Source organism: Lethenteron reissneri, chromosome 5 (genome assembly GCF_015708825.2).
Source record: "Lethenteron reissneri isolate LAM-NWPU_2019-01 chromosome 5, ASM1570882v1, whole genome shotgun sequence".
NCBI lineage: Eukaryota > Metazoa > Chordata > Hyperoartia > Petromyzontiformes > Petromyzontidae > Lethenteron > Lethenteron reissneri.
In genome coordinates this window covers 5,731,098-5,757,309 of record NC_083783.1, presented here as the reverse complement: position 1 = coordinate 5,757,309, position 26,212 = coordinate 5,731,098, and the positions used below count along the sequence as shown (strand labels likewise).

General features: G+C 52.4%; 1 protein-coding gene across 1 annotated transcript; it reads right to left on the bottom strand.

The window, feature by feature from the left end:
* Positions 1 to 472: 472 nt before the first annotated feature.
* On the bottom strand, positions 473 to 25,744 carry LOC133351734 (ganglioside-induced differentiation-associated protein 2-like). Its single transcript, XM_061567179.1, has 5 exons — positions 25,609 to 25,744; positions 11,556 to 11,610; positions 10,681 to 10,824; positions 8,990 to 9,066; positions 473 to 5,434 (listed from the first exon to the last, which is right to left on the bottom strand). Exons 1-4 carry the CDS (start codon positions 25,722 to 25,724, stop codon positions 9,019 to 9,021), a joined length of 363 nt encoding a protein of 120 aa, XP_061423163.1. The 5' UTR covers positions 25,725 to 25,744; the 3' UTR covers positions 473 to 5,434; positions 8,990 to 9,018.
* Between the last annotated feature and the right edge of the window lie 468 nt (positions 25,745 to 26,212).

Genomic DNA, 26,212 nt, shown 5'->3' with positions numbered 1-26,212 from the left:
CCGTTACAAAACCGCGTAACTTCATTCGCAAGAGGCCACGGCAGAGTGCGAGCATCGCGATTCAAAAATTTACGAACATTTTCAAAGGTGACGCGCATTGTTAAGCGCAGACCCCCGTAAAAAAAAGTTTATATTAAAACTATTTGCCATCTTGAATTTAGTTATATTTTTATAGTTTAGTCGTCTAAGTGTATCATAGCATAAGTAAAGAGACTACGGCGAGAACACGCAAACTCCAAATATGCAGGTGCCAGGGTTGAGATCGAACCCACGACCTCCTGCATGTCAGGCGAGGGAGATAACATCTCACCACCACGGCACCCCCGGCTGATCTAGATTCATAAAATAACCCCTGTAAAGTGACAAATCCTGTACTAACGCAACCGAACATCGATCGCAACATGCCCGTAGTGGAACGCCAACGAGACGAGGTGAAGGTAAAAAAAAGACAAGTTTATTTGCATTGTTTTAATCAGTTCGATAAACAGCAAAAGGAAATCACAAAGTCGGGGAGGGCGGGGGGGGTGGTGGGGGGAGGGTGAGGAGTCGGGAGAATGAGGGCGTTCACATTTCACATCGGAGCAAAAAAAAAAACTTGTTACGGCAAAACATTTACAGAAGTGCTCCCCAGCGGCTGAAACCCTGAGCAGGGTTCGGTAAACTCACGACCCCCTCCCCGTCGCCGAATCAACCCATCGTCCGTCCTCGCAGATAGTGCGGCAAACACACACACGGGGGGTGGGGGGCTGAGCGCAGAGCGCAACCACGGTGCCCGGACAGGTGACCACGCGTCACGGCGCAATCCGCCGTTGTGCCGTACGTCTATGCTCCCGGGCCTCGGCTCGCCCGCCCGCCCTCCGCTGGTCCTTCGCCAACCCGCCACGCTCGATGCGTAGTAGGGGGGAGGAGCCCTCGTCCAGCAGTGGAGCGCACGACGAGGGCTGTGCCTGGCACACGTGTCGGCATCGCGTCGGCATCACGGCGGCGGTCGCTACGACAGCGGGTGGCGCATCTTGCTGTCACGCCGTGGGGAAATTCGCATCGAAGCGGACGACCTTTGTGATTGGCAAAGTCCAGCGTTGCGAACCGTTACAGCGCGGCAGCGTCACCAGTTAAGGGGTTACTTGCAAAGGACTTCGGGGACGGCCGCTTTCCCCGAAAGAACGCGCGCGTCACCACGAACACGCAGCAGCAGCAGCAGCACTAGCTGCGACAACGACAGCAGCAGTGGAAACAGCAGCAGCACGCGTGGTGGCTCGGGGTGACGCCCGGGACCGAAGTGGTTCATCGCGTGCCGAGCGAGCGTGTCGCTCCGCGGGTTAACGCAATCACTCACGGCGAGGACGCACGCTCCGCGTGACGCACGGAGCGCACAATCCCCACCATCCGCGTCGTCCTACGGTGGTGGCCGCCGCCAGGAGCCGCCGTGCCGATGGCTTTGACAATAAAAAGTGTTAACAAGTGGGGGGAGCAACGTGTAGACTGTTCCCCCGCGCATCCCGCCCCGGTAGTGGTTTCCCCAACACAGGGGTAGAACAGGTGCAACGGTTCACCGACATTCTAAAAATATCTATATATTTTAAATAAAAACACGTTTAGAATTTTACCAGGTAAGGCCCACTTTAGCTATGGAGTTTTTTTTTTTTTAGAAGCGACCTGGCTATCACAAAAATGATATCTCAACCAAGTGGCTTGGACATTTATAGCAGCCAAATACTCTAAAACGCACGTCGATTCGAAATGTGGAGGGGGAAAAAACGGAAGACCCGGGAGAAAAATCGACGCGATCACGGTGGGAGAGAAAGAGAGAGAGACGCAAACCCCAAATAGACATTAATCCCAAAGCCACTGATCTGACAAGAGATCGGGAACCCACTGGCGCAGAGAGCGTGGGTGTACATTGAGGAACCAACCGTAGGTGTGCAAGTTTCTCTCCTCCCTCATGGCTAAAAGGTCCTAGGTTCGATTCCCGCCTGATATTTTTCATCCACAACGGAATGGTGGCGATGGTGCAATAATTTTAGTGTCGAACCAATAATTTATTCTAAGAGCTGTTATTTCTTAAAAGATTTTTTTTTAAATGAAAAGCCAACACATTTAACTTCACTCAGACAGCTCTCGCGCGCTTACTGGGGTGATTTCGAGAAATTTTCATATTTTTCAGGCTGCACGATTTTGCAGGATTGCCCACGTACAGATAGAAAATAATCACTTTTTTTCTTTCTTTACACACACACACTCGCGCGCAGGGCCGGATTAAGGCGTGGGGGGCGAGTGAAAAGATATTTTATTTGTGAATGCCGAATTTTATTTGTTGTTCGCCTTGTAAAAATAAAATGGATTTTTCTTTAACTTTGTTTTCCTTTTGAAAATATTACTGGGGGCCTCACGACGCCTACAAAATCTTAATCCGGCCCTGCTCGCGCACACGCAATCCGACGCACGCATCGCCGAGCGCAAAGAGACAATTCATCACCCGGCGATTCGATCGACGGTTGCAGCACCGGAAGTGATTGCCATATTTATACCTTCGTACGGAACCGACGGAAAACAAAACCGGCCGAGGACAACGCAAGCTTCGGGGTGTGCCTTCCCATCACACGGCGACAGCTACACTCGCGCTGACGGGAGAGTATCTACACGTCAACTGGCTACACAACTCACACCCCTCTCCACCCCTCCTCCTGCTCACAGCTTCAGCGAGCGGGTTAATCACAGGGAAAGACACGGACGCAACACGTGAAGCCCCGTAAACCGCATTGGCGTGACATCTCATTGTTACTGACGGAACCACAAAAAAGTGCATCCCTCCCTCCCTCCCCTACTCCACCGCACAGGCAATCGGCAGAGATCTCTTCACGTTAGACTTAGCAGCCCCTGAAACAAACCGTCACAAGCTGTGAGCGTCACCTTGCACGGGGAAGGGGGTGGGGGAGGTGGCGTGCGTTAACCCCTGCAGGTTCACCTCACCCCGCGTCTCCACGCAAGGTCCGCTCCGACTCTTGCCCGCGCGTCCCACCGAGCCGGCAAAAGTGACTCAAAGCGTCGCAAATAACAAAGTCCCCCCCATCTCCTCCTCCCCCTCCCTCCCACCGGTTGCTGTCCACAGCTTTAGCACCACAACAATCACGAGGTGGGGGTGGGGAGCGTTGGAGCAGCGGTTAGCACATTGCGTTGTGAACCCGGCAGCCTACAGATAGACTGACTTTGTTGAGTTTTTTCGTTACTTTTGTGTCAAAGTGTGAAGCAAGCGAACGTTAACCCGCAAAGAGCCGATGAACACGGTTCCACGGGATCGGTTTCATTCTCGAATTGACAGGTCGCAGGGTGGTGACAACTCATGCCTAACCGCAACAAGGGCCTGGGGTTCAATTCCCGACCCGGGCGCCTTTCTGCGTGCAGTTCGTATGCTCGCCATGGGTTTACTGCGGGTTCTCAAATTCCCACCCATAGCTGAACACGACACGCAATATGCAAATGCAGAAAACATTGCAAACTTACTCAACTGGGATCTCATACACACACACACAGGAGCATGCAGTTGGCAGGACCCTACTGAAGAAGAGAGTTGGAACTCGGTGAGGCTTTCGTTCTTGTTACATGCGATTAGCACGGTCGGCTACGCACGGTGCGAAAGAAGTTCAACACACAACAACAACAACCGCCATTCGACACTAAGTGGCGGTGAAATCACCACGACGCTTGTGCCAGGCCATGTGCACCTTGAGGCCACGTGAAGTGTCGAACGCCCGCTGGCAGTAGGTCAAGGGGCAGACCCGGGTGCCACGGGTCAACTGACTGAGATGACCGAGATGACACACACACACACTTACATTGTTATAACAAGAACGAAACGGCAAGTCACTCGCATTTGTTCGGAGTCACCGGATCTCGGCGTCACCAGATCTCGGCAAGAAAGCACCCTCCGACTCTTGCCGCCACTTCAATATAGGTCGTGCGAGTGATTGCCGATCTCGGTGGGGCCGTGAGGGGGACGCACGTCCCGGCAAGGACAGCGTGGGACCGGGGGGGCGGGAGCCGGGGGGGGGGCCGCATTCTCTCGCCGGCACGTCCCCCACGCCACCGCGGCCAGCCGGCCGTCACCGCCGGTCCGGCGATAAAACACGGACGGACGCGACCATCCGTAACCCCGTGAGGATTACTGGCCAACTCCACCTGATGTGAACGCAGTGTACATCAAACACCAAGATCCCCTGTGTCGCCTTAACGGACTGTTGGGGCAAGTGCTGTTAGCGAACGCCTATGAAGGCCGGCACAGTACACGAGGGGGTGAGTGGCCAGCACCACGCACGACCGCGTTTGTCTCCCCAGTGGCGATGTTTGCACATTGCACCAGACACCAATTTGAGCCTGAGTCGACTTAGGGGAGGCCCACGACCGGTTCAGATAATCGCTACTGGTGTTTGCCGCTTTCACCAGGTCACGTAGCACAGCACGCTGACCGCTACACTACCGATCCTCATGCAGTATATATACACACACACACACGCGGACACACAGAAGCACACAAAAGTAAAGATTCCAGAATCAGAATCTTTATTTAAACTGTCAGATTCCGATGACCTATGAAGCTCTTTTCACGCATGTCCCCATCCCCCTCCCCCCGCTGTATAGCCTACATATGTTGTTGGGGCAAGTGCAGTTAAGCGAGCACCTATGAAGGCCGGCACAATCGCGTGTTGTGGTCAGAACCACACCCAGCCTACCTTCATCTTCCTGGTTCGGAGGTTGACACACCATACTCATTTAAGGCTGACATAGGCGAGGCCCAATACTGGTTCAGATAAAAGCGATTGATGTTAACCGTGTCTGGGTATCGAACCTATGTTGCCGGGTTCGGAGGCCGTCGCGCTAACCGCTACACCACCGCTGCACCTACACATATGATCACAGAAACACGCACATGCGCACACACACAAGTATTATCCATGTGCGTTAACCACTGTGCCATCGCTCCCGACACCCACACACAGACAAAAGTGTGATTTTTCTGGACCTTCACAGGCAAACGTGCCATAAGACGAATAACAATAATACCAAAGACATTTATTTATCCTAAAAGTTCAACCACTCGCCTAGAATGTGCAATTTGGCGACACTACACACAAACACGGCGTGGAATTTAGGTCCCTTAAGAAAACGAACTGAGTGGAAATTCGCACTCCATCGTAAAACTCTGCATCCGGGACCAAAAATAAACACCCAAGCCTACAGAGGTAACAAAAAAAAGCGATAAACCGACACAGTGAAAAATAATTAGAGAAACTAAAATATGAACGCCAAAAAACATGTGGTCGGCATCTGCTCGCGAGGTTTTTAAACTCCGCTGCGGTGCACGTCAGGACGACCGGCTCCGGGGGTTGGGCAGCCGCACATCGCTCGTCATCACACCCCGGCCTCGACACCAACGGCACTGGGGGGGGGGGGGGGGGCGCGAGGTCGATCGATGGAGCGACGACGTGCCAAATTAACGAGGGGAGGGGGGCGAGAGGGTGGGAGGGGGTGAGAGTGGAAGTGGGAATCGTGGTGGAACAAATCAACCGTCAGGGCTGGCGGTAAATCAAAACCGAGTGGTGGAAAGCAATGCCAAGGCCAGGGCACGTGCAGCAGATTTCAGAACGGGGCTTCAAGATCACATCGAGCGCAACCGACGGACGGACGGAGCGGTGGACGACGACGGACGGCGCGCGGACGCTTGCGGACAGAAAAACACCACGCCGATCCGTAAAATCCACAACCGGATTTTGGGAAATATTCGACGTAGGCCGCGGGGGGTGCGGTACACAGCGGAGGACGCCGGGAGGGAATGCCTCCTCACGGATATTTGACCAGCCTGCTCTCGCCCGCGTGAGTTCGCGGGGGGCAAGCGCGTGGACGTCAAAGCGACGCAAACGAATCGCCCGGCGCGACGGGTCGACGCGAGGGCTTCCTATAGAGCGGCGTGGTAAAAAAAGACAAAACGCAACACGTCGAAATAAAACGCACCTCGCGTTTCTGGTCCCAAAACACACTCGCGCGCGCGCGCGCAGTTCCGTCGGCCGCAGATAAATGACGTGGATTAGGATTTGTTCTTTTTACATCGACCAACGTGGCTTCATTGCGTGTGTGCGTGTGCGTGCGGGATGCACCAGTGCACACCACTCTCCCGCATTGCCAGCGCTGCCGTAGGTTCACATTGACATCACGGGCGCCCGCGACATTCGGCGCCCGCCAACGAAAAAAACGAAAAGGACGAGAAAAAAAGTACCCGCTGCATGGCACGGCAAGCTGCGGTAAAACAAAACTGAAAAAAACGTCACAATGGAAACGGTAAATAAATTAAATATTTTTTTTTACTTAATACCTACGGGTTAGCGGGACCGTGCACAAGACATTCACCGCTTGCTGCCCGTGGATAAAGTGTGCCGATTGATTTCCATGCCTCGCCCGTCCAACCGGGAGACAGGTTCCGTTGAAGCGCAACTCTGGTGTGGCCAATTGCCACGGAAGAGACATTACGAGCGAGCGAGCGAGCGAGCCGGCGGGCGTGCGTCAGGGAATTAGATTTTGCGCTCTGCCGAGAAGTCAGCCAGGTTTGAGAGTCGCGGTGGCAAAAAGATTTAAGGTGGTCGCTCGTTTATTATCATTACAATTGACGATTTGTGTAATATTGATGAAGATAATGACACCCGACCTCGTTCGACGTAAATTAAGGCCGTGAAATATGTGGGATTTAATAAACGTGCGCTTTTGTCTCAACAGCACCGGGAGAAAGTACGCGGCACCGAAGAGGCAATCTTTATTTGCATGTATCTCGCCGTGCAGTGGAGACCCTCTCTGATTGTGTGTGGGGGGGGGGAGAGGCGGGGGGTGGGGGGGCGGAGGGATGAGGGCTCCTGTTTACCGCTCGTGTGCCTTTCCCGCCGCGTAGAGAGGGCGGCCGATCCGCCCAGAATTTTTCAGTAAATAAAATTCGAGCACGAAACCAACATGAATCCCGCAGGCACAGGAAACGATCGGGTCACGCACGCGCAAACACGGAGACCGCTTCAATTCAGCCTGATGAGATCCGACACAACAGGTGCTATTTGTGGGTACCTCTTAAAAATTGCTGCAAACGACGTGGTGATGGTGGTGGTGATGGTGGTGATGGTGGTGATGGTGGTGATGGTGGTGGTGGTGATGGTAGTGGTGATGGTGGTGGTGGTGATGCGATCGGCACTGTGACCGGTCACCAGTGTCTCCCCATTGCTGACATTCATACAGCATAACAGCTTTATTTATTTGCGGCGGAGGTGACCTAGGGGAGGACAACTAGTCGAGGATCAGATACCACTTGCCACTGACGGCTGGGAATCGAACCCCGGTGACTTGAATGGTAAGGCAGTGAATGAGCCACCGCGCGCTGGCATTGCTCAGACGCACACTCGCACTAATTCGCAAAAAAAGACCGAGACTCCCCCCTGTAACGCTTGAATAGATTGTTGGGGAAAGTGCTGTTAGCGAGCACCTGTGACGGATGGCAAGGCACACGAGGGGGGTGGGTGGCCAGTACCACGCCTGGCCACCTTTGTCTCTCCAGTGGCGATGTTTACACACCGCACCAGGTACTCATTTGAGGCTGAGTAGACCTAGGGGAGGCCCAGAACCAATTGAGATAATCGTCACTGGTGGTGGCCGCGAGCGGAAAATAAAACGCATGTCGCCGGGTTTATAGCGCAGCGCGCTAACCACAGCTCGTTGGGAGAGAATCGGGGGAAAAAGTGACAATGAACGCAGTGCACAAAAGCTTATTTGAGACTATCAAAGTAGGTACCAGATTTTCCCGCTCAAAAAATTATTTGTTAAATACAATGCATATGTGTACGTGCAAAGAGCACAACTGCTTGCGTTAAAAAGAGCTTATTGCAGAGTGCCAGGTCTGTGCATAAGCAGCAGGGTTGTATCAATATAATTCCACGTGTTTCTTCATTGAAAGTGTTGCCCAGGAAACTTGTAATCCACGTAGTTCATTCACCAAAACCTGCACACGACCCATTCACGATGCCTCATCTCAAGCCGGCTCCACACCCGAGCGATCCAGTTGCGTAACACTTGATGCACTCAAGTGTTCACAACTCGGGTTGCTCGCACGAGAGAGAGGCTCGACTTTCAAGCGTCGGCTGCGCTCAGCGATTCGCAGCGACAATTTGCCGACCCCCTTTGATCGGTAGTTACGATCCCGAACACACCGATTCATTTCCTCGCCGTACAACTGCTTGCTCAGAAGTGGGCAAAGCAGCCGCAGGCGACGAAGTTGCGCAACTCCGGGCGCGATTCCGATCGCCCAGGCGTGGAATCGGCTTTGGACAAGAGGTGTGCACAGCAAGTGTACAAATCATTGCCAGTGCCGCCACCAACGGCCGTGTCACATCGTCAACCGCGTAACTGCTGTGATGAAGCCTACTCCTCACGGTCGACCCCAATTCATTTCACATCTTCAACGATTTCCTAGCATAACTTTCACGCGGCAAGAAACAGTCCCACACTCAAACACACACACACACTTATACGTACCGTGGGGAGCAAATGAAGTGGGAAAGAAGGTACAATGATTGCCGGACGGATTAGCCTCTCGAAATCTTTCAGTGGCGGTTCTCCGGAGCCCTTAAAATGGAGCAAACAAACCATTAACGGTTCGGCAACAGCGCCCAGAATAATTTCCCCCCCCGAAGAGTCTTGACATTTTCTCTAAAACAAAACAAACGACGCACGTGCTGACCAAGCGCGCATCGGCGACGCCCGGTGGGCGAGAGAGGGCGCATGGAACTGACGCGGCACGGGAGGGTGGGCCCCCGGCTGGCCGGCGCGGTCCAACAATGTCAGGGCCAAGCCCCAACCGCGTTGGTTTACAAGAGGCCGGGGAGTGCGAGCGACGCTGGGCTGGGTCCGGCGGGAGGAGATGGCTCGCGACGGCCGCCGCCGCCGCTGTTGCCACGGGGGTTATTACCGCCGGGGTTCCAGTTGCTCCAAATCCGTCTACAGATCGTGCCCCGACGGGTCATCTGTGTAGTACGCGCGGTTCGCCTGCGGAGAGAGTGGAAAGAACAAAAGTGGGAAAGATTTAATTCGACAAAGGGAGCCGTCCCTGAAGCGTGGACACAGCCACAACGGGGCGTATGGAGCGACCACTGCCTTCATCCGACTCGTAATGAACGAGCGAGCAGAGGGTTCACGCGGCGTACCACTCTCTACTACCGAGGTCACAGCGGTGGATCTCCACCGTGCGTGTGGTCATCGTGGCTGTGGTGCTGCGTAGCCCCAACCCCCCCCCCCCCCCCCACGGTGGGTTTTTGGGTTGTGCCGCACGTGCGACGATTCGGCAGCAGTGTCTGACGCTTCGCTCGACATGCCCGAAGATCCGTTTCCCGGGAAGAGAGAAACGTCACGCGGGCGTCGATGCGAACTCAACGCGGCCAAAGCGCGCAAGGACGTCGGGGAGATTTCAAGTCGATGTTCCAGCGCAAGGCTATTATTATCACGAAGCTGCTTCGCTTCGCAGACGATCACGCGGTCTGCAATAGATTCACAGTCGATGTTGTTGCGGGGGATTTCCATCCAATTATGTCATCTGCGAGTACATTTTTTTATCTGCTAAACACGGACCGTGACGCCGGCACAGAAAGTAAATTAGGGGGCGGCGGGGGGGGGGTGAAAAAATAACACCAACGACGCATTGGTGTTAATTTGGTAAACGCTGCACATGACAGTATTAACCAGGGCGGTCCTTCTGATTCGATCCGCAAACCCTTCTGCAACGAGCGGTGGAAAGGCCACGGCACGGTCGTGCCACGTGCAACCGGCACCCCTCACCCCCCCGCCCCCTAATTTACATGGCATGCACCGGTGGCGGCCACCCATCCGTTGTTACTCGCTGCGCTCGAAACCCCTCTTAGCTTCGGAGAGTTTCGACGAGGCGTGACTGGGCGTACACCGAGGGCAGGTTAGTGGCAGGCTCATGTCTGTCGTTAGCCACGACGTAGCTGAGCAAGTCAACCACGCCGTAGTTAACCAAGCCATAGTTAACCGTGACGTAGTTAACCGAGCCGGCTCCATTGTGCGCTGCCGTGGTGAACCCTTTACCGCGTGCAGCGCGAGCTATGATTTGGATGGATGGAACGTTCCCAACTGCAGCAGCTCCCGTGGTTTTTGTGAAACGGTCGGCGATAAAATAATCACACTTTCCTTCTCCCCCCCAGCCCCCCACGGCCACCCCCTCCCCTGCAGAGAAATTGCAGTGACGGGCAGACAGAGAGAAAGACGGACAAACGGATGGACAGACGGATGGACAGACATGGACAGACATGGACAGACGGATAGAGAGATGAACAGACGGTTAAACAGACGGATAGACGGATGGACGTAGAGACAGACGAAAGGTCAGAGAGAGTGATGGACGTGGAGACACACGGAAGGTCAGAGAGACGGACGGACAGAGACACACAGAAGGTCAGAGAGACGGACGGACAGAGACACACGGAAGGTCAGAGAGACTGACGGACGTGGAGACACACGGAAGGTCAGAGAGAATAACGGACGTGGAGACACACAGAAGGTCAAAGAGACGGACGGACGTGGAGACACACGAAAGGTCAGAGAGACGGACGGACAGCCGGATGGCCGCAAAGCGCGCCATGTCACCTGGAGGTCGTGGTCGAGGACGAAGGGGGGGATGTCGATCTGCTCGGGGGGGATGTGAGCGAACAGCTGCTGCAGCCGCTGCACGCTGTGCACCTTCGCCTTGAGCCCCGACGCGGTGAACGTCGTGAAGAACCACGTCATGACCTGGGGGGAGGGAGGGTACAGGTGCCGCGGTGGCGAGATGTTAACTCCCTCACCTGGTATGCAGGAGGTTACGGGTTTGATCGCGACCCTGACGCCTGCCGTGTATTTGGAGTTTGCGTGTCTCTCCCCGTGGTCGCGTGGATTTTTCTCCGGGTCCTCCGGTTTCTCTCTCCACATTAGAACCAACAAGCATTACGAGTATTTGGCTGCTATAAATTTCCACATGATGAGCCAGTTCGTTGAGCTATTATTTGCAGACAGGTCGAATCTGAAAAAGCTCAGTGGGCCTTACCTGGTAAAATAAAAATAGTTGATAGTGAACGGCGAGTACACAGATGTGCGTGGGTACCAGACCGGGTGCGTGAGTTTAAACTTCAATGCCACCAGCGTGTCGATGATTCAATAATTATCCAATTGATTTATAGTGAATGGTCAAGGTGCAGCCTGGGGTGTGTTGAATCGGAGTGTGAGACTGGACAGCGATAATTCACAAAATCACTGTAGTGGGTACTGCTTGAAATATGAAATGCATTTACTTTGGTGTTATGTAAACTTCAGCCAACAGCGCATTGAACCAAAAGCTAATCCTGCAAAAGCATCGACGACCCCGCAATTGTACATCTGCCGATTGTCGCAGAGGTTTGCGGGGTTCAGATTCAGCAGGAAACCCTGGTTATTACTAGGGACGAAGATGGTGACAACGACGACGGTGGTGACAATGATGAGCACACCTTTGAGAGGAACGTAGGGTGGACAATGTAGAAAGCCTTGAGGTTTTTCCGGTACCTGCAGTGCAAGGGCAACACCCATCACGATATACAGTGAGGGACGGAAGCCATAACCACAACCATAACCACAACCACAGCAATAACCACAACCACAACCATAACCACAACCACAGCAATAACCACAACCACAACCACAGCAATAACCACAACCACAAAAATAAACACAACCATAACCACAACCACAGCAATAATCACAACCACAACCATAACCACAACCACAGCAATAACCACAACCACAACAATAACCACAACCACAGCAATAACCACAACCATAACCACAACCAAGTGCCTCTCACGGCCCTGAGTGTGCAGCGCTTCACAATGTGGAAGCAACGTGGTGTCATCGCCGAACGCCGCTACCGGCTCCTCCGAGCAACGCTCCTCTCGATGTGGAACAACTCCACACGGTGACCACGTGGGGTTGTCGTCACCCTCCCCGCCACACCAGAGCCAGCAGCCGCGGCTTATCCACCGCCGGGTGAACGGGGAGCCCTTCTCACTGGCTGTTTATAACTTCTTGTTCCCGCAGGCCCGTCAAGACGGGTGCTAGTCTGCCGGCAGGGACGACGATTGCCGCTGTGTGTAATCCCCAATCGAGTAATTTGGGGGTAATCAATAAAAAATGTTGTTGGCACATTTGGACCACGACACCGGAAAACAACTGCCAGCTCGTTTTTAAAGACGTCAATCAGGGGGGCGTCCCGTGAAAAAAAACGGGATTCCTTGCAAAAGATTTCTGTTTGGTGTTTGAACATCTTAACACCTGTTTTGTTGCCAGAAAAAAGGGGGAAAACCTATTCTTATATTTTGATACTGGCAAGGGAGGTCTCATGATGTGGCTGCTCACCCCGAGCTCTCAATGTCCTGAGTGTGCATTGTCTTTGTGCTAGTCGCCTTCCTTTTGGCGTCTTCTAGTCTAACACCGTTTGAGACGAGGCACTAAAGAAAGCTGTCTCTGGTGTGGACCAATCAGTTTCAGGGACAATGCATCATCATATACTACCAAAGCATGTTTTTTTAGTTTACATGTTCACCACAAGTATATGTGACCAATGCAGACATGATTCTTTGCAAAAGGTTTCAGTTTGGTGTTCTAACATCCTAACACCTCCTGTTTTATTGCCAGAAAGGGTAAAACCTATTCTTATATATTTGATACTGGCAAGGGAGGTTCCCATGATCTCTGCTACAGGTGGCGGAAGCGCCGCCGTTGGGCCGCGTCGCCGCTCCCACTTGCAACGTTCCACGCCACGTACGGCGAGATTCTTTGGTGGGAGGAAGAACCCCCTTCACTTCGTCAAGAAGCGCTCGGCACGCGGGGTGAAAGGTCGCAACATCGCGGACGAGACGGTGCAACTAGAACGCTGCAGTGGGAGGCGATGTTTGATTTTCTCTCGTTTAATCATTAACGGCGGAAACAACCCCCGGTCGCTCCGAGTTAGCGGTAACGTATCCCTTGTTTATCGCAACTCCAACCCTGGGGATGATGATGATGGTGGTGATGCTTGGAAAGCCACGTGGAGCCAACAAGAAGTAGTAAACACCTCCGCCTCGCGAGAGACCCGGACAAGACGCAGGAGAGGTCCCCGGGTTCGGTTTTCTACGCAGCTTGCCGGGCACACAGCCGATTAAACCGCAACAGATGCGGTCACATATGATGCGCACGTGTAAAATGTAAAACTCTCTCCCGGCCAGCGTGCGGGAGACTGTGGTCACAACCCAGAACAGAACCATGGGACGTAGAATAATGGAGACACAATGCTCCTCCCCTTCCTCATCTCCCCACCGATTCACAAAATACAAAGGATGAGGCCTCATCATCACAGCTGCTCCTGACGCAATCACCTGGCTCATCAGCCGCCTCGATGTAAACTCGGGGCTGTCGCTCGACATCACCGTCAGCCACAGGAGGAAGGACGCTGTGTCCTGTGTGTATTTTGAGACGCCTGTTCAAGCGCAGGGGCGAGAAGAACTCGCCAGAGCCGATCGACAGTGCGCGAAGGGTGCTTTTCTTCATCGCTCGTGACCTCATCGTGGCCGTGGCGGTGTTAGGGTGTTAGGGTGTCGTGAACCATTGACGCTCTCGCGCCGCGCTGGCCACTCGACGGACGTCCCCCCCCCACCACTCCACCCCATCACCACCCCTCCCCCGACCCCAACCGCCGCTCTTTGAGCACGGCTCTCGCCCGCATTATCTCGCCGAGTGCACATGCCTTGCAGCTCGCTTGCGTGTGCGAGCGGGTGCGTGCGAGCGTGCTCGTGAGTGTGTGTGTGTGGGGAGTGGGAGTGCGACGGTTAGCGCGCTGCGCTACCAACCCGGCAACCGGTCGTCACCGGTGAAGCTCATCTGAAACCGGTCGTGGGCTCAGCCTCAAATGAGTATCTGGTGCAGTGTGCAGTAAACATCGCCATTGGGGAGACAAAGGCAGTCGGGCGTGGTGCTGGCCACCCACCTTCGTGTGCCGTGCCGACCTTCATAGGTGCTATTCGCTAACAGCAATTGCCCCAACAGCCTGTTGACGCTACACGGGGGATCTTTGTCTTTGTGTGCGTGCGTGCGCCCGCGCGGGGACGCGTCGCTGCGCGGCACTGGCTCGGCCGACGTCACGTTCCGTGTGCGTCAGTCAGTGCCGGGAAACGTGGGATTAAAATAAATAAAATAAATAACCCGAGCAGCTCAGGCAAGGTGGACCGGGGCAGGTGCCGCAGCGTCACTCGGACGCGTCCGCTGACGACTGCCGCTGGTAATCCGGCGCTGGTCGTGTCCTTTTAAGTTCACGGCGAGGAAGGTGGAAGGGTTGGAGGGGAGGGTGGGGGCCAGCGGGTGGGGGGGTTGCCACCTGTCCAGGTGTTCACGGGATCATTCTCTCTTAGAGGTGGTTGTCTAATCTGTTACGTCTTCGGTGGAAGAAAACTAAAAATATGTCCTTGAGTCTGCACTTTCCAGGACATTGTAAGTCCCGGTTTTTGACGCTTGCGTAGAAATAACAATACTGATGATACACCGATGAAGGAGATTGTGCGGGAGGCTAATTCTGGAGGTCACGGAGGTGAGACTCATATGGTTTGAGAAAAGACAAAAACGATGCTACTAGGATGATTAGAGACTAGAGAGCCACAGACTCATAGACATATGCATAGACCCATTGACTCCCGCAGCGACCAATAGACACACATTGAGGCCTCTGATTAGCACGCTTGGCTACGTATGATGCGAAAGAAGTTCAACTACATACATACAGAGGCCTGCAGACTCACACAGACCCAACGACTCACACAGAGACCCATAGACTCACCCAGAGACTCAAAGACTCACAAAGAGTCCCAACGACTCACACAGAGACCCACAGACTCACAAAGAGTCCCAACGACTCACACAGATCTATAGACTCACCCAGAGACCAGCCAGCAAAACTTTTTTTCTCATATCGCATGAAGCTGTTTTGAGATTGATCATTTTGGGATTTCCTCGGTAAAACTGCAGTAAAAAACAACGTCGCTACATTCTCTTCAGTGAAATTAGAAAAAAAACGAACACTGCCTTAAAATGGAACAATATACTACGTACACGCACTTTGTGTTATTTGTGTGCTTGTGCGCTACTGCCAACGCAGTCGCCACTAAATAGCTTGTTTAACTTAAATCATCGTAGTCTGCTTCTTCGTTCAGCCTCGTTAATCTCATGGGCAGCAGTAGTCAGCCCCCCATCGTCATCGATGAAAGAAAGAAGAAAAAAAGAGGTTTTGTACCTTGTTAAAACATTACTTGTTCCTCTATTCCACACCACCGGCCACCGGTCCAGTTTCACTCATTGGACCGGTGGCCGGCAGTGCAGGACAAAGAGGAAAATCAAAACACGTTGGTGACAAATATATCCGTCGGTGATTTCAATAGCGAAATCAACGCGGGGGGCCACGCGGCACGGACAATGCGCGTCTCTTCCCGACGCGTCTCGCTCAGACCGGGTGAACCTGTCAGGGGCCGGGAGTGGGGAGACGGTGGCGAATTAAAATACGAGTCATCTGCCCTCTGAAATTCCCATCCTTGGCCTGTCGCTTGCAGAGCCTAAAGATGGATGTGGCAATGGAGCCTTTGGGTGCAAACGCAGACTCCGCAATGTCCCATCGGGGGGCTTAACCCGGTCACAATTCTTGCGACAAAACAGCAGAGGATGCCACTTCGAGTGTTTCCGATGGCTTACGCGATACAGCCGCCTATTATGTTTGCTTCCGCGGGTGCATTTTAACGTCGTCCTATCAATCGGATACAAAGAGAGTAGGCCATGCGTGCCGGCGTCACGTTTCAAATAATTAAATTGGGTAAAACCACACGGGAACATTGCCCCATACCTACAGACAATACTCCTCGTCTGTGAAACCAGGCAACGTCATTATAGCCTCGCACATCACGACCGCGCGCATCTGCGCACCCGTGTGCCAGCCAGCCAGCCAAACTTTTTTTTCTCACATCGCATCACACTGTTTTGGCATTCTTTTGAGATTTCTACGGCAACGCTGCCGTCAAAAAAACGTGACTAAATTATTTTAAGTGAAATTAGAAAAAAAACTCGCACTGCCTTAAAATGGAAAAATATACCACGTACACGCACTCTGTGATATTTGTGCTTGCGCGCTACGTAATTCCGCAAATGACAAACGTACCAAGTAATTGTTCTTAATAATTTCGGGTCGCCGAACGAATGCATTGTAAAGGTCGCACTCATTACACACAAAGTGCTTGCCACAAATGAACCACCAAAACCTCGCTCATCTCATCAAGGAGCATAAACCATCATCACGTGTGCTCCCTCATCCTCGCAGCAGCGGCTTTCGGCTGGCCATCTAACAAAGACGGTCCGCGCATCGCACGCTTTCAGATACGCTTCTGCGGCCGTCTGGAACGCTCTTCCTTCCGATATTGGGAAGCCACTGGAACTCTGTACTTTTAAATCATCTAGATTGAAAACTCATTTCTTGAGAACTGATTATTGTGTTTAGATTGTTGTTCTTGCACCGCACCTCCAATTAGCACGGTTAGTTACATACGGTGCGAAACGAGTTCAACATACATAAATTATGCAACTTACATCAAGAGATATGGGATGCTAAGCAGAGTTGCATCTGGTAGGTACGGGAATACCTGGTGTTGTGATGTGGTCCGGAGATGGAAACACAGCGATGTATTCTCAAATTTATTTGCGATGAAACTTTCAATATTCCCCCTGTTCGCTTGCGTGGTGGGCTTTCTCCAGGTTCTGCCGAGTTGGGTCACGCAGTCATCTGAGACACTCGTGAACGGAGTCGACTAAAACATCTCCAATATAATGATAATAATTTACATCTATCGGGTGCAATTTGTTCATGGTATCTCTGTGAGCCAAGAATTAAGTGAGGAAATATACATAAATGTAAGCCCCTCCTGATAAAGCCTAGACACTGGGTGAGGCTTTCCTGCCTAAAAACAAATCGCATTTATCATAATCATTAGCCATGATCAATCCACTGCCGGACGAAAGCACTCACCCCATCACATCTCATAATCACAAGACACGACAGCAAATGGCATTATTGACGTTCTAATTAATGTGATTAAAAAAAAGTTCAGCGCGCGTACAGGTTCTGGGGCGGATTGTTATACCACAGGATCACGAGGGGTGGAGGCATCTTGGGGAGGCCTTCAATGGGCAGTGGATTAACCATGGCTGCTACTGCTCACGATGATGATGGATTGAAAATGATTAATCTTTCTGTGGTATATAAACCTTTCAATCAATCTGCTCTCAAACAGCGTTGACAGCTCCTCTTTGGTGACAGCCGCCTCCATCGCAAAAGCCGAGATGCGACGATTGGCACGTACGTATATACGCTGAACTTCTTTAGTACCTTTCGATTTAAAGCTTTTGTGACTGCAGGGATTCATCTTCTTGGTTCTTTCGGTAAAGTCACATAGAAAGGAAATAATAAAGTAATAAAAATAAAACCAAATATAATGATGCTGCTAATCCTGCATAATGCACGGGCATAATATGACTTTGAAACCCCCCGCCCACCTCCTACGCATTTCACAAGCAGTACTAATCCCATATCTGCATTTCCCATAAATATGTTAAATTCCTCTTGATATGCCAATTCTTTTGTCAAGGCGCTCTTCCCCCTCCAACCCAGCTTAAATATAAGCTCCAAGCCTGGGGTGTTTCATTCAGACGCTGTCTTCCCGACAGACCTGTTCTTCACCTGAGGACGGCTGCTTGCGTTTCTTTAGTATCGTGCGTAGCCAACCGTGATAATCAGAGGTGCGTGGAGGGAAAACAAACTAATTAGGAAAAGCAGTTAGAAATAAATGATATTTAAATCAAATTTTTTAAAGGCACAAGGTGGTCTCTGTTTGCTACGGACGTCCCGCACCTCCGATGAGCACAGTTGGCTACGTACGGGAGGAAAGATGTTCAACATACGTACCTACAGACATGCTCGCCATCGCCGCTCTTGATCCTCCCGCATTGGGAATCATCCCGCTTCTGTGCATATTAACTAATATTAACTAATTGCATTGTCGCACTCACTAAAGGCGGGGGAGTAAAACAGCATTAAAAATGTATGAGACCACAGAGTGAGCTGGGCAAGTGTAACAAAAATATAGATATATATCGGTTGCTGAACACGGGGCCTCCCGAAGTTGTAAAACGACAAGCGGCGAGCCGCAAACGGCACCTGGCGAAAGCCGCGCGGAGAAACTTGAGACCGCCGCCAATGCCGAGGAAATTATAATGACACGGGTAGCGTGGCAGATCATCACGGCCACGGTGCAGCTCGCGAATGAACAACGGTCAGACGCTTGCCATCGAGGGGAACCGTTCCTGCAAGCGGAGCTTCTCCGACGCTTGCGTACATTCGCGTCGGCAACGCTGAACGCTCGTCGTCAGATCGTAATTTCCCCCCCAAAATCGGCAAGCTCGTTCGTTCACGGTAACGGTGAGTAATGCGCTTACGGGGACCAAATCAATCTCGGCAGAATCTCGCAGGATACGTCAGGGTCAGGGGCCTGGATAGTGCTCGGAAGGAGGGGGGGCGACAGTCGCGCGCACGCAGGCTGCCATCGGGTTTACAGGAGGGGAAGGGGGGGCTACGTGTTGGGCGGTGAGGCAAAACATCATGTTGTACTGTACCGCCACGCTTCCACGTCTACGCAACCACCAGCCATCGCCAACGCCGCGTGGTGAAGTATGGTCAAAATAACCCTCGTGAACCGACGCGGGCGTAGGTTTAGCCCTCACGGTGCATCCAGCAGTGGATCGACAACGGGGCCGGGCGCGAGCGTTGTATCTACGCCAAACGTTAGCCGCAGCAGCAGGGTGAGATAAATCAGAATGGAGCGTACGTGTGGTTTTTCTTTTCTGTCGCACGTGTTTACCAGGTCTGAAATCGCCCGTGCGATCATTCATAACCAATTCGGTTTTCCCACGCGAGCGCTCTCCTATTTTTATACCTGAACGAGGAGAAAAAAAAAATCTAAACGCTTCTCGTAAAAAAAAAAAATTTCAATAAAAAGACCCGCGCGTCGCACGCACGCACCGCCGCTAGCCCGACGTGCGTCCTCGTGGTAGCGCGGGGCGCCTATGCACAACCGTGCATTCTCACGCCCACGGGATTGGGGAAACGTGAAGAGTGAATCACCGGTACAGCGGGGTGATGCTCAACATGCCGGACGAGCAAACCGGTGGTCGCCAGTTCGATTCCATCTCTAGGAGCCCACACACCTCCACCGCCTCCTGTCCAATCAACGGTATAAAATAAATGGGTTCTCCAGCACAATTAGTCGTTGGCAGGTTAGTCGTGTGTGTGTGTCTTTGTTTGTATAATGTGGGTGGCTCCTAATTCTCCCAAGCGCGGAAGAGGAGGCCTCAAACCTCCCTGGAGGGGGTCTCGAGCGGAGGCGCCTTCCGCCAGCAGCGGCATGAGTAAGCGATTGCAGGGCTGCGCCTTTACCTCTCATGGGTGCACAGCAACAGTGCAGGCCGACCACCCCAACCCCCCACCCCACTCCCGGCAGGGACAGGAGCTTCCGGTTGAGACTTGCCTCCCCAAACAAGGTCTGACAGAGACACCCTGAGTCACCGCACGTTATCGTAACGGAGGGGGAACATTCGGCTCCAGACGGCTGCTGTCGGCCACTTGCCCTCCGCGCTCGCATTTATCGCACGACAAGGAGAGTAAGGTGGGGGGAGGAGGGTGGGGGGGTGGGGGCTGTGAAAAAAATATATTTGGTCAAGTTCGGTACCAGGAGAGAGGGAGGGGGGGGGGGAAACCCAGAAATAATAACAAATCATAACCCTGGGGCGTAGTGCGATTGTCCAGCGGGAGGGTGGAGGGGGGGGGCCTGGGCTTGATTGGAGATCGACAGGAAGATGGGCAAGGGTAGCGGAGAGTCGCAGGCAACGCTGGAGAGTGGCTGAGAGGGGACCGCAAGGAGCAGGGATCTCCCGGTGGGGTCCATCACGTTCGCCGCGCGTCGTCAAACCCAGCGGGCGGGTGTGTCACGAACCGGGCAAAGCGGAAGGGGTTAACGCTGGGAGCTGAAGGCTATAATTCTCCGTGTCAGGCGCTGACATTGTTTAAATTGTGCTCATTGATTTCGGCGAGATGAATGTGTTGTTAATTCTCAAAATATAAAGGCGGCGCTGTCGCACGTCCAGGAGGTAGTCTCTGAAGGGTGCCTCTCTCCCGCTTTGTTTCGCCCCTTGTTTTGATTTTGCTCGCGCCAGCGTGACACACCTGTTTGTCACCCCAGCGCCCTCGCTTAAACGTGCGTGCGTACGTACGCACGACCTCCCGGCCAAATTAACGCAAGGTCGGCCACCGTCCATCAGTCAACGTGATTCCGTGACACGCAGGTGGGGGGGAGGGGGGGCGGGGGTGGGGGCTGAGCCCTTGGCCAGCACCGGATATTCGTTCTGGCAAAATTTGAGCAATCTCAGGGCGTGTGCCATTTGTTTGCATCAGGCAGGGCGGCCTACATTTAAATGCGGAGCGACCCAATTGCGGTGACCGGCTATCAATCACGCGCTTGGACATTCTCGCCTGAGAAGCGCACAAACATGGGGGGGGTGGCCGAGAGGTGCGGCGGAATAATAACACGCCGGAGGCGCCGACGCCGAGACCCTGGGTTTCAATTCGGCTTTCAGGCCTCCTGTGATTAAACCGACCGGGATCTCACAAGTGTAGCGAGTCGGCACCCTTCAGCCCCGTCACGGGTTACCGCGCAAAATACAATCGTGTCAAGCATCTCGGCTTTAACTCGTCGGGTTCTGAAAATGTCTCGCTCTGTGGATGCCTCGTTCATTGGATTGATTGTCATGGCGATTGTCATGTATCTTCTCACATGCGCTGCTAATGTAGGTGATCGTCCCACGTTCTTCACGTGGCCGATGTTGATGTGAAGTAACAACTCTAATTGCGTCAGTAATAGCGGAGTGGTGCATCACTGTGATGACGAATCGGGCGTTGAGTTGTTAGGTATCTTTGTGCAGCGGATGCAGTTGCTAACACTGGTCAACAGAAAAAACATTTTTTTCTGGCCTGGACTTTTGCAGCTGTTTTAGACTAATTTCAGGGTACTGATTCCAAATGCTATCGGCATACCCCATTTTCATTGATTTTACCCAAAATTAACTCTGTCACTTATGATTGCAAGTTGTTGCGAGTCAGTGACTGCTTTAGTGTTAAAATATGGTGCCGTATTTTTACTATAGTGTGTTTATAATATAATTTTATGTAAATATCCACATTTATTTAATATTTTTCTTCTGCAGTTTTTATTGAAAATGCAATATTTGATATCTCAAAAACCTGATGTGATAGACAAAAACTGATGCCACATTTGGAATCAGCACCCCAAAATTACATTAAAAACCGTCGGATTACCTTATGCCAGAAAAAGTGTGTTGACCAGTGTAATCACAGGTGCAGGGGAAGGACAACAAACTTAAACACAAAAAGCAGTTCGAAAGAAATTCGTTTCCAAGCTACACTTAAAATTCCATAGCTCCGGTGGCCTCCTGATATCGGAAGAGCTTTTCAGATGGCCGCAGAAGTGGACCCGAAAGCACGCGAAACGGCGACCGTCTTTGTTCGATGGCCAGACCAAAGCCGCCACTGCGAAGATCACCGAAGCACGCGTGATGACGGTTTATGCTACTTGACGTGATCAACAAAGATTGTGGCCCCCCTTAAGCTTCGCGGGAGATCGAAGCCAGGGATCTACTGCGCGTGGTGTTTGTGACTTCTTGTGAGCTCCATGTGGCTTTCAAAGCATCGTCCTTGCGTGGATAAGATGCAATTCAAGGAACTCAGAAGTAAATTTCGATTTAAAGCTTTCGTGACTGCAGGGATTCATCTTCTTGGTTCTTTCGGTAAAGTCACGTAGAAGGGAAATTATAAAATAATAAAAATAAAACATAATAAAATAATTTTCACGACGTTTCGGCCACAACGCAAGCGGCCGTCCTCAGGTGAAGAACAGGTCTGTCGGAAAGACAGCGACAGACCTGTTCTTCACCTGAGAACGGCTGCTTGCGTTGTGGCCGAAACGTCGTGAGAATTATTTTATTATTATGTTTAATTATTTATATTTTATTATTTCCCTTCTACGTAACTCAGAAGTAGTTCTGCAATATCACCTTCCAGAAGCCGTTCTCTTGCACAGGGTGATGTGACACTTTCTCTTTGCATTATGAATGGAAATGTCTGTTTCATGACACGACACTGGATAAGCTAAATCGGACTAGAGAAAGAGAAGGATAAAAAAAGAATCACAATACTCCAGTTCACAATACTGTAGTCAAGCTACCTTCACAGTCGAGATGCAAATCAAGATATGTGAGGTTATGCCACCTTTTGACAATTCTTTACAAAAAGGGCAGTTATTAATTTATTCAGATGTCTACTTTGCAAGCGATGTCCTCTCGCAATATAAAGTGCACGGCTCCAGCAAGCAAACTGCATTTCAAAATGTCTACGTCGATTCAGACGTACGTGCGTTGGTAGCTGTGACCTCTGGCAATATAACGTCACGCAAACATTTCCATTCTCCCCGCCGCCGCCTCCTCCTCCTCCTCCTCCGGTGACGCAAACATTCCCTTATCGAAGTAATTCCCCCCCCCCAGCCCGCGGATCGTGTGTAGGCGATGGACGTGCCAATGCACAGTAGGGGAGGGGGGGGAGAGGGGGCAGCGAGGGGGAGTGGGCAGGGTGGCCCCCCCTCCCCCCCTCCATGAATAAGGCGGCAGTAGCGGTAGCAGCAGCGGATTGGGATTTTTCCAAACGTTCCCAATCGGTGTCTGGCCGGGAGAGGGGGTGGGAACGTCCACGCTGGCGGTACGGCATGCCCCGCACGCCGTTGCTCCCCGCATGTGCACCGCCGCTAGCACCTAATCTGTTCTGCAAACAAGCGGCAGCCGGCGGCCAAAGTAAAACGCGCTGGCCCGGGTCGGGCCTTGGCTCGCGGCGAGGTCTTTATTTAGTAACGCGGCAAACGTTTCTCCCGGCGCCGGGGCTTAGCGGCTTCCTCTTAAATGGACGGCGACGTCCGTCTTACAGTGCTTGCCGAGACCCGGCGGGGAACGTGGAAGAAGTGCTCGCGAATTCCGAAACCGTGTGGGGCCCTCCACCTCAAACCGGTGCGAGGACCTCGATAATTAAAGTCACACGTGGCTGTCGCACGAAGCAAAAAAAAAAAGTTTCTTTTCCCCCATTCATGATTCACAACACTCGTCAATCCACTGCTGGATGGAGGCTTCCGTGACTGTTATACGAGGTCACTCTAACCGTACTTCGCCACGGTGGTCCGTGCGGGTCGGTGGAAGGGCCGACCTAGGATCGGCTCAGATGCGGCTCGCCACGGACGGATGCCGAGCCTTGGCAAAAAGGTTTAAATTTCTTTCTCATGGCGCTGTGACAAATAATCAAATAAAGTGGACAAATAAGAATATGCACCATCATTGTAATCCACTGTCAGAGCATGTTTGTTTGCATGTTTCTTCCACAGGTACGTTGTGGTTCACGCACACTCGATGCCTTGTCGTTGGCGTGTCTGTTTGGTGTTCGAACATCTTAACACACCAGTTTTTATTTCCACAGAAAAGTTAAGCCTATTCTTATTTTTTTATTATTTTGATACTGGGCAAAAAAGGTCCCCATAGATACAATATATTACATTTGCAAAGAGGCTCATTTCGTCTGTATGAATCCCAACGCACCCCGAGTATGGAAAGCAGAAAATAAACAGAACCTGCAATGCAGAACTGGGTGGGGCAATTTAAAGAGGGGAGTTTTCTAGACAGACGTAGCTCAAACGACTCCGATCATCTTATTGCGAAAGGCAAAGCGTTCCATAGCCTGGGAGCTGCCGTGGCAAAGGGCCTACTCTTCCACGCTGGCCGGACGTCTTGGGAGAGGCGAGGAGTGCCCGCGTTTTACCCCACCGCCAATCAACTCTCGCAGTGGTGGAACCCATTCATAACGCCGCCGGGTGGACCGCTGGGCGGGAGAGGGGGTACGGACAGGTGGACGATTTAAGAAACCCGACACCGCCGTTTCACCGGCCGCGCCAGGAGGTGGAACCGGCGACCTCTGGGTCGCAAGCGAAGCGTGCCGCCCGTTACACCGCAGTGCAGCAGTTTGATAGACGTCTGTGTAACTAAATATATATATGTATATCTTGCTGTAAAAACCTGTGCGTTTCCTGAAAAAAAAAGCCAGTCGGCTGAAACACCAATATCTTTCTTTCGTCTAAGTCACGGCAAAAACAAACAAAAAAAACCCGTCATTATTTTTAATTGGCCTATTATATCGTAGGATTTCACTAAAGAATTAGCTCGACGGTGTGCCCAGGGGGGCCAATCCCATGGTAACAGAATTACAGCACGGAGCCCACGGCAGCTGAATACGGCTGCAGTTGGCCTCGTTACCATGGACTTGCCCACACAAATATAAAGTTTCTCCGTACAGCCTTGGAAGACTGTTGAGGCAAGTGCTGCAAGCATCGATGAAGGCCTGCACGACGCATTAGGGGGTGGGTGGCCAGCACCACGTACGTCCGAGGCAAGTGCTGCAAGCATCGATGAAGGCCTGCACGACGCATTAGCGGGTGGGTGGCCAGCACCACGTACGTCCGCCCTCGTCTCCCGAGTAGCGATGGTTACACATTGCACCAGGTGCACATTTGAGGCCGAGTCGACCTAGGGGAGGCCCAGGACCGGTTCTGGTGTTGGCTGTGAGTGGGAATCGAACTCGGGTCGCTGACTTCATAGTGCAGCGTGCTAACTGCTACACTACCGCTCACCATAAGTGAAAATTTGTCCACACACACAAATCAAACATGAGACAGATCCAAATTCAAGCACACAGACCCATGGTTTTTAGTTTAGAGACCCATAGTTTCACCGAGACTCACAACCGTACATAGAGATGACCTAAAGACTCGCATAGATATCCACAGGCTTACATGGAACCCCAAAGCCTTACATAGACACTCAAGAGATTCACATAAAATGCATAGATTGACATAGCGACCCACAGACTCACATAAAAACCCATCTTTAGCCCTTCGCCAGTGGTGGAACTTCCTAATTCCTAACCATATGGCATGGTGTTTCACTGGTAGATAGAGCCAGTTACCATCGGGCAGATTTCTGGCCACTGCCTGATGATGCTGGCGGTAGCTACCACAGGGACGTAATACAAAATTTTAAAAATGCTGCGAATTTCTCTCCAACACGCCGGCATGGCTGAAGTGGCAACACACAGGCACACTTGTTCACGAGACGACTTGACTGGCTGAGTCGGGTGGAGAACGAGTGGGCACAACAGAGACTCTACCGGGCAAGTTCTTGGACCGATCGCACCGCGGTCGACTGGCTGATCGGAGTGCCATTTCCCCCCGCTCCCCCACCACCCCCCCCCCCCCCACCGCCTCCATCTCCCCGACGGGCGCCGCTTACTTCAAGTCCACGGTGTTGTAGACGGTGCGGAGGAAGGCGGCGTCGGGCTGATTGGCCTCGCTCGTTAGCGTGTGGAAGTAGACGAGGATGTAGTCGCGTGACGCCACGTGGTCCATCACGTGGATGAAGTAGAGAAGCGCCTGCGTGTGCGTGCGTGTGTGCGTGCGCGTGTGCACGTGTGGGGATCGGGGGTGCAAGGGTTAGCTGTGCTGCGCTATAAAACTCGGCGACCCGAGTTCGATTCCCGCCCATGGCCAACACCAGTGACGATTATCCGGTCCCGGGCCTCCCCTAGGTCGACGCAGCCTCAAATGAGTACCTGGTGCGATGTGTAAACATCGTCACTGGGGCGTGGTGTTGGCCACCTACACCCCCTTGTGTGCCGTGCTGGCCTTCATAGGTGCTCGCTAACCGCACTTTCCCAAAAACAGCCTGTTAAGGCTATATGGGGGATCTTTGTGTTTTGGGCAGAGACAAAGTGGAGAGCGTGAGAGTGCAGCAGCAGCTTGTGAGCTACGCTCATGAACCCGGTGACCCGAGTTCGATTCTCGCTCATGGCCAACATCAGTGAAGAACATCTGTGCCAGTCCTGGGTCTCCCCTAT

What these genes read in the sequence shown, in the direction of transcription:
- LOC133351734 (XM_061567179.1), bottom strand. Translation starts at nt 25,724, where the DNA reads ATGGACCACGTGGCGTCACGCGACTACATCCTCGTCTACTTCCACACG. An exon ending in TACAACACCGTGGACTTGAA is followed by an intron (nt 11,611 to 25,608) that starts GTAAGCGGCGCC and finishes CTTGCACTGCAG; the next exon opens with GTACCGGAAAAACCTCAAGG. An exon ending in TCCTCGACCACGACCTCCAG is followed by an intron (nt 9,067 to 10,680) that starts GTGACATGGCGC and finishes CTCTCTCCGCAG; the next exon opens with GCGAACCGCGCGTACTACAC.